A 15,440-nucleotide genomic window follows, 5' to 3' on the forward strand; every position below is an offset into this window, starting at 1 on the left:
TTACCTTCACTCATTAACGTTTGCTATTTTAATTTTCCTTAAATGGCGTTATTTTGCTGCAGCTGTGTACTTTGAACTGGAAAATTAAAAATAATACTGACAATAGGTTTTCATCGATGTATACTTTATAATTTACTATTTTGTGATACTATTTTGATTTGAATAAAAAAAAAAAACAAAAAAAAAAAAAAAACAAATAAAAAATTTAATCCAATCGATTAGTGAATATAAACTTATATCAAGTTCAAAATTGATGTAAAAATTTTTATTAACAATTGAGAATTTAAATTCATGACACTTTACTTGTAAAGACGTTGATTTATTCAGACGAAAAGATATAGATGATTTTAAATGGTAAAGTTTGCTGAAAAAAAAAAAAAAAAAAAACAAACATTCTTTTGGTTCGCAAATATGAATGCTAGAGTTGATTAATAGTGACAAAGTAACGAATTATCAGCTTTCGCATATCATGGATATGATACAGTAAAAGCAGAATATCCGATACCTTAGCCGAATGGGTAAACCCCATGTCGAATTAACTAAATATTTCCATCTCTACGTAAACGCAGCACGCAAAAGCTTTCTTCTTATGACATCTTATAGTATAAGATTAAAATTAGATGTATTTCAATAATCGAACATGCATAAAATAAGAAATTCATCTTGGCCAAACATTGACAACGACATTGATGTTGAAATAGAATATCCAAAATGATTACAAAACCAAGCATATACCGTATTTAGTGGGATTTGGAGGTACTGTTTTATAGGTTCTTGAAACTCCGTTTCTTGAAGAAATCCGTCACTGACAAACGTTATTAACAGCGACTGGAGGTGAGTTATTTATAGACGACATACTAGTTCGTTAAAAGTAAATTTATATATTTCGTATATTAGCTAAATAATACTTTAAAGTATTGGACAATGCTAAGAATAATTCATAAATAATAATAATATTTAGAAATCAAATCAGTGCGTTTTCATATTAATGATAAAGCGATGAATAAAGCCGATTCGTGCGATAAGAACAATATATCTAAAGTATTATTTGTATTTTCTTCGAACGCTAAACATATGCTTGTATAATAGGTGTGATGGGTCAACTGTGGCGTAAGCTGGCGTAAAGTAATAATACCAACTGTCGTGCGTCAATTATGAACAAAACAATAAAATCGTAATAATCTTAGCTTTATGTCAGGAGAATTTTTGATACTTGACAATTTGGATACTTACCAATGCCATGCCTACCAAGGCATGCCTAAGAGAGTTAATAGTCAGAGGCCCGATTGATTAGTGATTAGTACAATCGTTTATCCAATTTATCGTAATGCGCATCCCCGGTTTCGGCGAACTTTTAGCAATGGTGAATCTTTTCGAAAATGTTGATAATTTAAAAGAATTCCCGCTTGACACAACATCTTCGGCTGTGCTCTAAAATTCTTTTGACTCCTCGCTTTCTCTTTACTTGACATTTCTAGTCGCCGACTGCTGCTCGACGTATTTGCACTTGCTGTTATGTTAACGTACTGCGGCTCTTCTCCCGTGGGGTATGATGGATGAGCGTAAGGAGGACAATATTACAAGAGATAACGTTACGCGGAGAATAAAATTTAATAAAACTCGGAGAATCGAGGGAAAGCCGATTGTTCAATATGACTCATTTTTATGTCAGGACTTTTTTTTCTTTCTCTTTTTTTTTTTTTTTTTTTTTTTTTTTTTTTTTTTTTTATTTTACGTTCGCATTCTATGATACTCTATGATATATGGTAAACTTGCATACGCCTGATGATTAAAAATTTGGTTAAATAAGATCCTTAAGCTTGTAATTCTTTATCTACATTTCTTATTTAACATTTTGAAAATCGTGATTCATTTACTATTCTTCATGCGTGTTAATAAATTACATTGCTATATTAATAAATTCCTAACAATGCGCACACTATTGCGAAAGATTTTTATATTAAATAAAATTCACATAATCTATGAAGTCAAAATTATTGAGTAAAAATCAACTATTTCACGAAATAATTTCAAGCAAATGTTCTTTATATCAATGATAATTTGACATTCGTACTCAATTTACAAATCTATTTCGTTTCTAAAGCAAGTGATTGACATTTTACTTATTAAATAAATTTCACATATATATAAATTACCGAAGTAATCACTATTCACATTTTACAGACATTAATTTGTGAACAAAGCAATTTAAAAGGAATTTAAGCTAATAAATATAAATTAAATATATGTATTGTACATCTTAAATGCCAATGAATTGTCAAAGACAATGGTAACGACTTAGCTTTAAAGACATTAAAAATCTTATTTACCTCGATTGATTTAAATTAATATTTGATTGAAAATGGTTTATTGTAAGAATCAGTGATATGTAAGTAGAATGGTGATGTTTAGTAAGGAAGCTGTAGTTCAGCAGTTGATTGACATTTAATATTATTAAATGTCATGTACTTTTATTTAGGCCTTTCCAAATATTTCCTTTAAGAACTTAGCCACACCTCATATCAACTTTTCCACTTTGGCGAGAAAATAGTCACGTTCTCCTGATAAACTCCGCAGTTGAAAAAGTATAATACTTTTACGACAGTATTATAGAATATTCAACGATTGTGTAGACTAGCGGGGATCGCAGCATATTAGAATTATACAAGACGAAATATTTTCCGAGTGTAAAAGTAGCCCTCGGTTGTCAAACAATAAGCTTTAATCGGCGATTGACACGATCAGTGCGTAGGTGGTAGTGCGAGTAGCGTTGACACTGTCGGGTGGCGTGAGGCTGTGGCTGTGGCTGGGGCTTGGGGCTTGGGGCTTGGGGATTTGGGGATTTGGGGGGGGGGGAAGGCTGGTTGCTCCTCATCCGGTTCCTGGAATTGCGGGAATAGAAGGCCCGATAGTTGGCTTTCGTTGATGCTGTGCTCTCTGATTGGAGACCGACAATAAATCACGAACAGCGGCGTGTTCTTTGTTATTCCAATTCCAGACTTTAAGACTTTAATGAACTTCATTTTCTTCAATATCTTATGTCCAGTTGCATAAGCAGTTCTTTAAATAGTGTATTGATATAAATTAGCATTTATTTATGAATTTATTATGCGCCTTTAAAAGCCGTTTGTTTGAAAATATTGTGTATCATCACTTATTATTGTTATGCTAATAATTTAAACATATTTTTTTCTTATTTTCATGAAAGCACGACATGCGAGTGTACACAGTCAATGCAGACAATCATTTTATGTATCTCATAATGATAGTTGTAAAGTATTTAGATGGCTATTGAATTTAAAATAGTTATTTATTCGTTTAAAACATTAAATATAGATTGACGTCTCATTGGATTAATAATCCATGATCGAAAGAGTTGGAGAAATTCACATAATTATAGAGCGTTATATTGTTGTGCAAAAATAAAGAAGACGCATAGTGAGGCTAATTCTTTTTAATTTATGCCCTTTGTTTCTCAATTTTGCTATTCGAAATTACTAATCTCTTAGCCTTTAGAAATATGCATATTTATATGAGTTACGTTCATGCTGAATATTGACAAAAATATTAAAAACTTTTTCTAATGCAAATGTTATCGGTAATTCAATGAATTTCAATCGTAATGTAAAATATAATAAAATAGTTTCGTATAAATTGCTATCACGTGGAAAAATTGCATCAAAATGATCTCTCGCCATGAAAATTCAATTTTATTTACTCAACGATAGTATTTGAGTAGGCGAAACGTGCCAGCAGAGAGTTCAATAAAAAAAAATTTTTCAAGTACCTAAGGTGTAATCATACTCATTTAATAACACATATTTACAATAATTCTTCGATTTAATTCTTTCAAGGCATTTTATTAAAACATCTAAATATGCGCTATCAATAATTTTGCTCATTTATAGTTTCAAAGCGATTATTTAATTTAGTGACAGCGATAGATGTTAATTTTAAAGCATTTAAATATTAAAAATTATATTAAAAATTTGTAACTGTACTAGGCAATTATTTTTTCTTTTTTACTCATTCGTGTGAAATACCTTTATCCATATCTGTTACTGTAAAATTCCATTGAGAAAGTATTCTCCATAATAAAACAATATACTTAAAAATTAATTTTTCTATTGAGAAACTTGATTTTTCAGAAGCGCTGCTTCTTAAAATTAACAATCTTAATTCAGAAATAATTTTACCATTATCGTCTTCGTAATGGGATTGAATTTTTATATCATCATTGAATATGAAATCGAGACCACTTGAAGAAAACTTTTTCGACATCTTATTATAAAAATTATGTCTCGTCTGACGAAATTTTATTTATTGTATCATATTTTAGAAAGCGTTTAACGAATAACTCAGGACTAGTTTATTGCTCCGAGTGGAGACTTTCACGCGCGGATGACGAACAGTTGACGTTGAGCCACGATGACTTTATAATTCAACCTAAAGTTCAACCAAGATATTATTAAGGGCATAATGGCTCCGAAGGGATAAAGAAGCATACTCGTATTGCAATTCTCTTTTATTTGCTCATTTTTGTAAGTTCGGATCTACTTGGTAGTTAAGATTTTAACTATACTTTACTTATCAAAACTGTATTTATAAATTTGTCATTGTAATTTGATGCACAATATTTATAGGGTCGATATAATGAATAAGAGCGATGCCAAATAAACAAAAACATTTTCAAAATATTTTTTAAATTAATATCGCGAATACTCAAATAAATAGAATAACGTACTTTCCTATAAAGAACATTAATTTTTTCGCCTTAAATTTGTGTTTTAAATATTAAAGTTATTTTTATATTTTACTGTAGATTTTATTTCTATATATCCTAACGACGAAAATCCATGAAAATTTACACATCATTTATACATCAATTATTAATATTCATATTAACACGTAGAACTTAGAATTTAGATTATAATATTTGGTAAAAAATTATTTTTAACAAATTTATACTAAAAATAATTTCAAGTGTATAATTCATATGCAAAGACTTCATAACATTGTCTTTTATTTTTTTTTTTTTTTTTTTTTTTTTTATAAATATGTAATTATACTGAATTTAAAAACCAAATACGAATGAATAAGATTATTAATAACATTTATTTTTTTTTTTTTTTGAATTATAAGATTAAGAAGCTAATGTATTTCAATATTTTATACTTAAAAATTTATTTTCCCAATATACATTTAAGACAATTGTTTAGATGCCTTATCTGCCTTTGACGTTGAATGATTGGTAGCGAATGTATAATACGTTATTTTTCCTTCATTCGTGATAAAAGTTTATTTTTCAACTTTCATAATTTACATACAAATATTATATAAAATAAAAATAAAAATTTTGATATTGGAAATCAATACAATTCTAATACATTTCTAATAGGAAGATAGAGATGCGAATATCTCTATGAAATTTATGTGAACCATTATTAAAAAATTTCCGATCCTATTATTGACATACAGCATTATATAGAAATAAAAGTTTCCTTAAATAATTTTGATTATTCATAATATGTTGAATGAAATAATTAATTAAGAAAATGCAAAAATATGTTGCCTGTTAGAATTAAATGATAATGAAAAGATGATTTGAATATACCTTACGTATTTGTAATATATACATACATACATACATACATACATACATACATATATAAATATATATATATATATATATATATATATATATATATATAAGCAAATATATAATAAATCAATAATTTTTATTCATTGAAAATACATTCAAATATAATCGAGCATTTCATATTTCAACTTTCATTATATAATCTAGATATTAATTTAAGTTACGCCGAAAAGTATTTACTCTTCAATTATACATTAATTAATTATAAATTAATTCAGAAATTTGATCATATGAATTATATATTAATGAAATTATAGATATTTACTAACCGTATATGTTATATCTCATATAATTATATTAAATATCAATATTTTGTTATAGAGTTATATGTTTATAGATAATTTTGGAAAATTTTTCATTAATTTCGCCTTTACGATAGAAATTAAAAAAATTCCAGATAATTATCCTCTAAAGATATTTAGTTAATTATAATTATTGTACATTTATGTATCTTACATATTTTTAAAATACCATTCCAATTATTTTATTTGTTTAATGGTTTAGAATACAGATATATTTTTATTTTTATATTGAAATGTTCTTTAACACATTAAATTATTAATTAAAATCATCAAAATTGATCATATAAAGCATACATATTTTAATATAAATTTCTTGTAACATAAATAACAGATTATGATTATATTATATCAGCATATAAGTTTCATAAAAATAAAAAAAAAAATTATATAAAACCAGATGATATCAACTATTTTATATAATTATTAATATTTATATAATAATTTGAACGAGTTACTAAATTTAAGTATGAATCACATTAATTTCGTTATATTTCAAAAGTAGTGAGAGTTTTTCCATTATAATGTACGTTTAATTTTATAGAGACACGACTTTAAGACACTACATCAGTCATTATCCAAGTTTTACTTTCCCTTATAATTAATTAGAATTTTAAAGAAAACCATTAAATAAATAGTAGAAATAGTGTAACGGGTATGAATGAATCTTCTAATCTTTTATTATTATTTTAAATAACTAATATAAGTAAAAATGTGATACAGTCAAATATAATTTCTATAATTTCAGTATGTTCAGATCGAGAATATTATTACGTTTGAAAGTCAATCTATGAAAATATTAATAGGATTTGAATTTACTTTCAGATTAGAGAATTGGGTCGGATAGACGGGCATTAACTGTTTGACAGAATGAAGTCCCAATCTTAAAAATTTAAATTATAATTCTCCATATCGATACTATATATTACGATATAGAACACATATAGAAAGTATTCCATTTGCTTTAGGAGGTTAATAGAGACAATGATATACATTATATTATCATATAAACAATAACAAAAATTGGGATGACATATTTCGGCATATTTAGTTCTTTATAACGTAGATTATTGAACATTTATTTAGCTAGCAGTGTTTATAATTATATTTTAATATAATTTTCAACGTTGTGGTCATAACATCGTATAAATATTAATATTTTGTACTTTTTATCTTTATTATTATTAAAAATTAATATCTAATAATATTTCCATTACAATGACATTTACGGATGATTAATATACGTTTTTATGTTATTACCGATATATTGTTTTCAACAAAGTGATTTCTTTTTTTATAAAAAGTATATGAATACTTATAATTATATTAGATATTTTTTAATACTTTAATTTTATTTAGTCAACTTACTTTCATATTTTCAATAATTTAATGATAAAAATGTTGCAAAAGCTTTTATAATATTAGCCGAATTCAGATTAAGGAAGAAAATCATTGTAATAATAAAATTGATTAATTTAAAGGAAATTTGATCATACGATTTTTCTAGCATTTTGATGTTAATAATTTAATAAAAAAAAAAACAAAAACAAAAACAAAAAAAAAAATTAATTTTTGTTATACCGTTATATGTTTATGTGGGTAGTTATATTGGAGATAATAGACAATATTTATGGACTGCCATTTATTAATTATTTCAAACTATTGAAAAATTGAGCTTTCTCGAAATTTATTGTCTGCAATAGTTTTTACTACCGAAATGCAGATAAGCTAATGCATATTTATATGTCTAAATTTTAAGTGTCGACACTCCATACAACCTTTCGTAATTCTAAAGATCTTTCGAACTTATATCTGAAATGTTTTATGTATAATTTAGAGACTTAAAACGAAATAACACAAAGTATATAAATGAATTTCTAATTTTTTAAAAGCATCAAGAAAATATTTTTATATATATAAGTATATTATAATATAAATAATAACTACATGATAAATAGTATGACAAATATTTCGTTCGTCTATTTGAGTTTTATCATTACATATACATTATAAATTATATGCTTATTATTTCTGTTGTTTTTTTTTTATATTTATTTATCGAGGGACAGACTTTTGTATCTTGTTCTCTAGAAAACGAGTAATGATAAATATACTTTATTTATATTATTATATATTATTTTTATATATATTTATATATTATATATATATATATATATATATATATATATATATATATATAAATACTAAAAACAATTACGAAGAATGAAGATTGTCTTATTAATTAAGCTGTATTCTTAACTCGTGAATTTGGGCGATGGAGTTGTTAAAATGTTTATACTACAACGTCAGCTTTGCAGAGAATCGAACTGTTATCAATAGTTATAAAGGGATGAAAAATATGTGATTCGTTTTGCTTAAATAATTGTTGTAAAAGCATTGATTGAATACGATTTTTGTTCAAGCTAACGCAGGTTCAAGGTAATTTACGTATATGCAATTTTTCCATCGATTCCCGATAAATGCATTCTTTTTATATGCACAGAGCTTTTAATGCCTCTTTAGCCTCGATCAAACAATTTTTTTTATTTAATATCAACCGTTGGGGCAGATTTTCGAATTTTTATAACACTATTTATATCGATTATTAAAGATATGTAAAGTTATTATTCATATCAGTAGGAATTGATTCATCTTAGAATACAATTATCATTATATCTAACAGTATCTATTGAAATAATTATTCATTTATTTTTCGTTTCTCTTAATATAATATTCTATATAATAATAATAATAATAATAATAAAAACGGTAATATTAATAACATATTGATTTAAAAATCATTTCGATAATTATAGGTATTTGTTCTAAAAACTTTTATTATAGTATAAAGCTTTTTTTTATATAACCTTTCCATAATCTATCAGTTTTTACCATCTATTCGTACAATAACGCTAGAAGAAACGATAAAATATTGACAATTGATCTCCCTTTAAATATAAGATTAATTTAAGTAAAATATTAAAAAGTGAATCATAATTTTGCATCATTACAAACGATTTCGCATATCTTCTTTTTCTCTCAAAGTTTTGATAGAGTATATTTGAGAATGTATATTCTTCTATTGTAAAGGGATAATATAATTATTAGTATTAAAAAATGAATCGAAATATAAAAACTAACAATTTAAAATGAAATAAAAATAAATTTATTTAAAAATTCAAAGTGAATATTAGTTATATTTACCTGCAAATAACCTTATTATAGATAATGTGACATTGCAAATGAACAAATAAGTGATTACCATTAAATACTTTAAATTTGTATTCTGAATGCAAGTTATTTATTATACGTTATAAGTTTAAAGTTAAGAAGTAAATTTTATTAATTTAATATCAATAATTTTATTGTTAAAAAATAAATGTTTAGCAATTACTAATTGTTACTACGTAGTACAGGTTAGTTTTGGTAGTAAAAACATATTCTTTTTTAAAACTCGTGACAAAGAGAAAAAAATGAGGAGAGACAAATGATTTTATAATAAATACGAATAATTAGTCAAATATCGACCACATGTTAAATATTTATATACGACTTTAATGGAGAAATGGGAAAAGTTTTCCTACTGATTATGAGAAAGTAAAGTTTGCATAATACGGAAGAACATAATATAATAAGAAAGGTAAATTTTGTTTCTAAGAACGTTCGTACACTATATTTATTTATTTAATTTGCGACAAAATAATAAATTATTCGATCTGTAGAATGTAGAATTAATAAATTAATTGAAAATTATTTATACCTATACAGATGAAATTCATAAAATTATATGAGAAAAACTGTATATACTATTTAAAGTAATAAATAATCATAAAGAATAGATTTTTTTATGAAATAAAAATAATAATGAAAAATATGTATAACATATGGAATAAAAAATTAGAAAAGAAAATAAAAAATTAATGATTTAATAGATGATTGAATCGAAGATTTTAAAGTATAATATCGTTTATAATTATATTTCGTTTATAATTACCGTTTTTTTTATACATTCAATATACATTAAGTGCTAAACCATTATAATAAATTTATCTTTTAAATTGAGATAATCAAGATTATAATAATTTTTAACATTCCCAAGTCTAAGTCACTGAGATAGCACAAATATATTAAGGTTTTATCTCAAATAAAATATTCTTTAGGTAAAAGAATCTTGGGATGAAACATAAAAGAGTCATAAGCTAAGAATAGAAAAAAAATAATTCAAATTATTTTTGTATATCATTTATATCAATTCATTAAGTTTTTTTTAAATTAATAATAAATAATTATTGATACAATTTTAATGTTAAATAAACAATAACATAGTGCATTGATAGTGTGAACAAACTAGTATTGAAAAATACCAAATAATTCTTCAAAAACTATTTTAAATATTCAAATTGGAAACAGAGATTTTTTACATACGTTAAAAATATCACCCAATTATTTAAAAAAAAAAAAAAAAAAAAAAAAAAAAAAAAAAAAAAAAAAACGATATATTAAATTATTGCAAATGTATTTATGTAAAAAATGGAAAATTTTTATTGTACGGGCGCGTCAATCTGTCAATTAAACAACCCCAAAAAATTTACTTATTTTCCATGGATATCCTAATGGACAAATATTTATATCAACTATTGTATCAATTATACGTTGAACTGCAAAATTGTTATTGTTTTAAATTTAGTTTCTTCAATTATGAAGAAACTCATAAGAAGAACGCTAATCAATTGATATAATTTTTTAAAATGATTATAATGTACTGTACAAATTGATTATAGTAATAATTAATAATAGTTTTGTATTACAGGAGAAATATGATAATTGAAAAAAATAAAATATTTAATCATTAAGCTAATACATCCAAGTTCAATGAGTATTCATAGGTATTATTAAAACAAATTACGACTTTGCAAATAATTAAACACTATCGGAAGAAAAAATCTTGAATTCAAGGTAGGGGTAGGTGGGCGTCTTGGGGCTGGAATCCGTTTTCCTCGGCGAGGTGAGTAAGTGACGGTGTACACCTGTCCGTCCTCGGGGTTAACCCAGCTGTAGGAGCCTCGCACCCGGAGTACGGCATCCTCGACACCTCGGGTCTCGACCTGGGCGGACTCCTCTCGCGTCGAGCCGTCGCTCAGCTCGTATGCGAACTTGTAGCCGTCGAGGCCGATGTTGTCCGATGGAACGTCCTATCTAGAATCGTCTGTCCTAACCGGAGAAGTGACTGTATTGAAGTGACCGGTATTGAAGAATTTATGTGGTTGGAGAGAAGGGGGTAGAGGACTACTAATCGCAACCACCAAAAGTACAGCAAAAATTATAATCTGAAATTCTTTATTTGATCGGGATATTTGATTGTTCAAGTATTTAAAAATATTTATCCATTAAAAAGAAATTTATAACTATTTAAATAAATATGTTTTTGTGTGAGTGTGTGTGTATGGGGGTAGGGATGGGATGGCGGGGGTGGGGTGGGGTGGGGGTGGGGGGTTTGTTATATTTTTTAATAAAATATTTATATAATATTTGTCATATGATTTTAGAATAAGTTTTGTTGAAACAGAAATAAAAGTAATATAGTAAAATTATGGATAATGCAAATATAAGACGGATAATCTGTGTGTATTTGTAAATAAGTGCATTGCGAGGCTTAAGTTTATGAAAGATTTACCATATATAATACATGATATAATATATATATATATATATATATATATATATATATATATATATATATATACATAACGTAAATATGAAATTTCATTCATTAAACGTAATAGCTTTCTCAAATAGTGGTAATATATAGATTTCATAGTAACGGATTAGAAATACAAAATGTTGTTCCTTGCTTTAAAGATTATAGAAAGATGAGCATTTTAAACGTACGAAGGTAAACCTATCGGTTATGAAGATTTATGTAGCGATTTCAGATCAATGATAAAAACATCATCCTAAATACACGCTTCTCGTTAAGTTTTAAGTAAACACGTAAAATAGGTTTACATATTGTAAGCTTATGGGCTTTCCTTTGATTATCGGCATTTCTTCGCATTTCTTCGAGCGAGTATTATTCGCCATTCAACTAATAAATGTATATGATAAATTTATAAACGACGATGATAATTAATGTAGGCCTGTTGCTATTGCTTAGTCTTACAAATTACTTATTCAAAGCGAAGCTTATCGTCATATTGAGTAAAATAAATAAATGCTAATGGATTATTAATTATATAAAGGATGTAAGATAAAGCTCCCAATTGAGAGATTTGTGGAAGTATAAGTAGCATTGGATTTTTCATAATTTTGTAAAATTGCCTTGCTTTCCCTCGATGAAGTTCAATCGCCGCGGTGCTCTTCGCTTCATTAAAGTCGCCGTCTCATCGGGCGACCAAGCATTTAACCTCACATCTTCAAAAGCAATTCGCGTGTCGGTCGTCCAACTTCTGAGATGAACATTACGAGATACCTAAACAAGGACGTTGGGTAGGTAACGGCATTAGGAGCTTGTGCAGTAAATATGGGCGTGGAACGTCGCCGGCGGCTGAGACGATAGACGCGTCAACGAAATACACGTCGACGTGCGAGGAGTCGTGGATATGGCCGCCGTTTGATTCACGAGGAGCGCCGAATCCCTGATAAAATCTCGCCGGATGATAAACTCTTTCGTCGTAGGTATTCATTGCCGTGATTTCACAACGCGCCGTCCGTGTCACGCTCCTTTCCCCCGCCCCTTTGTCGCTCCAGGCGGTGAAGACGCTCCTTTCCAAAACTTCGCATTCGTCGACTCGCTAACTTTACGATCGTGTCGCGCTCCTCTCACTCGGTGCCTATATCTCCGGGGTGGAATCGCCCTTGTTGACGTAGCAACTGCACCAGGTGATGCATCGTAACAGAGAAAATAGAGAACGACGACGCCGGCCCATGACCCTTGGCGATATAAACATTGATCGCTAACCACTCGATGATATGTCGAATGCTATTGATTTAACGACTCAATTCATTCAAGATCTAATTTGATCGAGTAAATTTACGCCACAAAGAGCAAGCCAACTTAATTCCTGATCTCTTTCCTTCGACCGTGTTTTCGATAAAGATCTCGCAAGTTAACGATCATTTCGTTTATACTAGTCGAGCGCGTCATCCACGCGATCCGTTAAGTGCCCCCAGACAACATTACATAACGCCGAAATCGCACTGCGAAGTCACAGTGAAAGAGCAGGAGGTGTGTGTGTGTGTGTGTGTGTGTGCGTGTGTGGCGGCAGAGAGAGATAGATAAAGATATGATACATAGATAGAGATAGAGAGAGAGAGAGAGAGAGAGAGAGAGAGAGAGAGAGGGAGAGAGAGAGAGAGAGAGAGAGAGAGAGAGAGAGAGGGAGAGGGAGAGAGAGAGGGAGGGAGAGAGAGAGAGAGAAAGTTGATGATGATGATATATGGAATCGATCTTTTATGGTGAGCATTAAATACAGTGTTGCGTGTAAGAATATATTCATTGGAGTATCATGCAATGTATTCGTTTCTCTAGAGATTTTGCTTGGTTTATAATTTTCTTTTGTCCTTTGGAATATATTATGGGAGTTAGAATAGAGTGCAAAATTCGCAGCATTCGTTGCGAATATACGTTCATCTCAAAAAATAATCATTCAAAGTGATTGTTTACGTCGCGATAAAAAATAAGCGAAAGCGCCATCTATCATGTTTGAATTAACCAATCTTATTAACTGAATTTAAACAGCAGTTGTAGGCGTAATTTAATGTTCGTCCTAATTAACATTACGATAAACTCCAGTTATTTACAGCTACAATGAAGTTCTCGATTTGAAGGTCTTACGAAGATACGAAGAAAAGAAGGCTTACAGAAGATATTTCCGATTATTTAATTGCGTTTTATTACACAAGAAACGTCTTGGTAATTTATTTTAATTTTACAACTCTTGAAGATCATGAATAAAATAACGCTTAAGCCAACAAATAAATCAGCGATATTTTATTAAAACGGTGAATTGCATAATCTGTTAATGTACAAAATATACGAATGATATTTTTAGTTGCACTCTCCTCGCAATTATACGCACATTTTACGGATTATGTCACTCATTTAGTGATACGGACGATCTACGCTTAACAATTGTCTTGCGCGAATAATAGTCGATGCAAATGGCACCGTAGTAAGAGTAAGGGCGCTTCCCTAGCTAAATAAAATTGCGCAAAGTAAATAAATCGATGCGTTTCTTTAATCGAACCCTTTGTTCAGCGTACCCCACTCGTACACTTAATTTCAATGGAAGGAGAGTGAAAGAGTTAGATTGAGATTGAGAGAGATTGAGAGAGAGAGAGAGAGAGAGAGAGAGAGACTGTGAGAGAGAGAGAGAGGGGGGGGGGAGAGGATTTAGCACGCGAGCGTATAAAATGAAGAGAAGCAAGTGACACGTGGACCCGTCAGTTAAGCGGAGGGTCGTTTAGTCGCGGATAACTGACAGCCCTTAAGAAATACCGCCATTGTTTATCTGTCTTTCGATTTTTCGTTGGACTCTTTAAAAAAGGTAGAACCGCTGCGCCGCTGGATTATCGAATGACGTTGGATGTCGCAACATTTCTAAGGAGAAGCTACTGACGGTTGATCACTCGATTTGCAACATTGTTGTTGCTTGGGCTGTTCGTTTAATTTCCAGTTGTCGAACTTCTGGACCATTTGTGATAACGAAAGTATAATAGTATATAATAACTAGAGTGAATGTCTATAGAAATAAAATTCAATGAATAATTTAGAATTATATTTTTAAGCATTTGTACTTTAATTGTATAAAAATCACTGGCTATTCTTATTCGCGGCAGTTTTTTTTTTACTTTTTCTACGTGTTTGAAAGTTTATTCTTATTTCAATTGGATTAAGTAATTTTAAACAATAACGATGGCAATTGCTATTTGTTAATAATAAGAAATTTATTAATGTTGCTCTTTAAGCTGCAAATTTTCGATGATAATTGCCGTGATAGCGAATGCCATTATTGAATTGCATGAATTGATTATTAAAAGGCGAAGAAAAATGTCTTTAAATTTTCTTTATCTCTTAAACTGTACACGTACCGTCTTCATCTTGAAAAGAACGTTTATCTTTCGCGATTGCTACGACGGAAAAAAGGACAATCGATTGATCGAGGTATACTGGTGACTGGTTTGCCACGTGGAATGGTGGAGTTTTTATACGGATTCCCCACCCACTTTTTCGTTTTGTTTTTTCCCGTAAATTCGTAGCCGCTCTTCGACGAATACAAAAAAAATAAAAAAATAAAAAAAAAAATAGAAAGAAAAATAGCTATAAAAAAACTTTTTTCTTATATATAATTAATAGCCATACACTCACACACACGGATTAGTGTTGGAATAGATTCGCTCGTGGTGAAGGGAATAATAATGCACAATGACATCGAATTATGCTCGTAAACGCAGACAAAGTGACATAAAATAAACTTTCTCGG

At 28.6% G+C, this 15,440-nt stretch overlaps 1 protein-coding gene across 1 annotated transcript; it reads right to left on the minus strand.

The window, feature by feature from the left end:
* Positions 1-10,909: 10,909 nt before the first annotated feature.
* Positions 10,910-15,057, minus strand: LOC105359989 (flexible cuticle protein 12-like). The gene is given in 3 exon segments (XM_011496760.1): positions 10,910-10,963; positions 10,965-11,150; positions 15,049-15,057. Coding segments are annotated over 3 exon segments (249 nt in total).
* Between the last annotated feature and the right edge of the window lie 383 nt (positions 15,058-15,440).

Source organism: Ceratosolen solmsi, unplaced genomic scaffold, assembly GCF_000503995.2.
Source record: "Ceratosolen solmsi marchali unplaced genomic scaffold, CerSol_1.0 scaffold29, whole genome shotgun sequence".
In the NCBI taxonomy this organism is placed as follows: domain Eukaryota; kingdom Metazoa; phylum Arthropoda; class Insecta; order Hymenoptera; family Agaonidae; genus Ceratosolen; species Ceratosolen solmsi.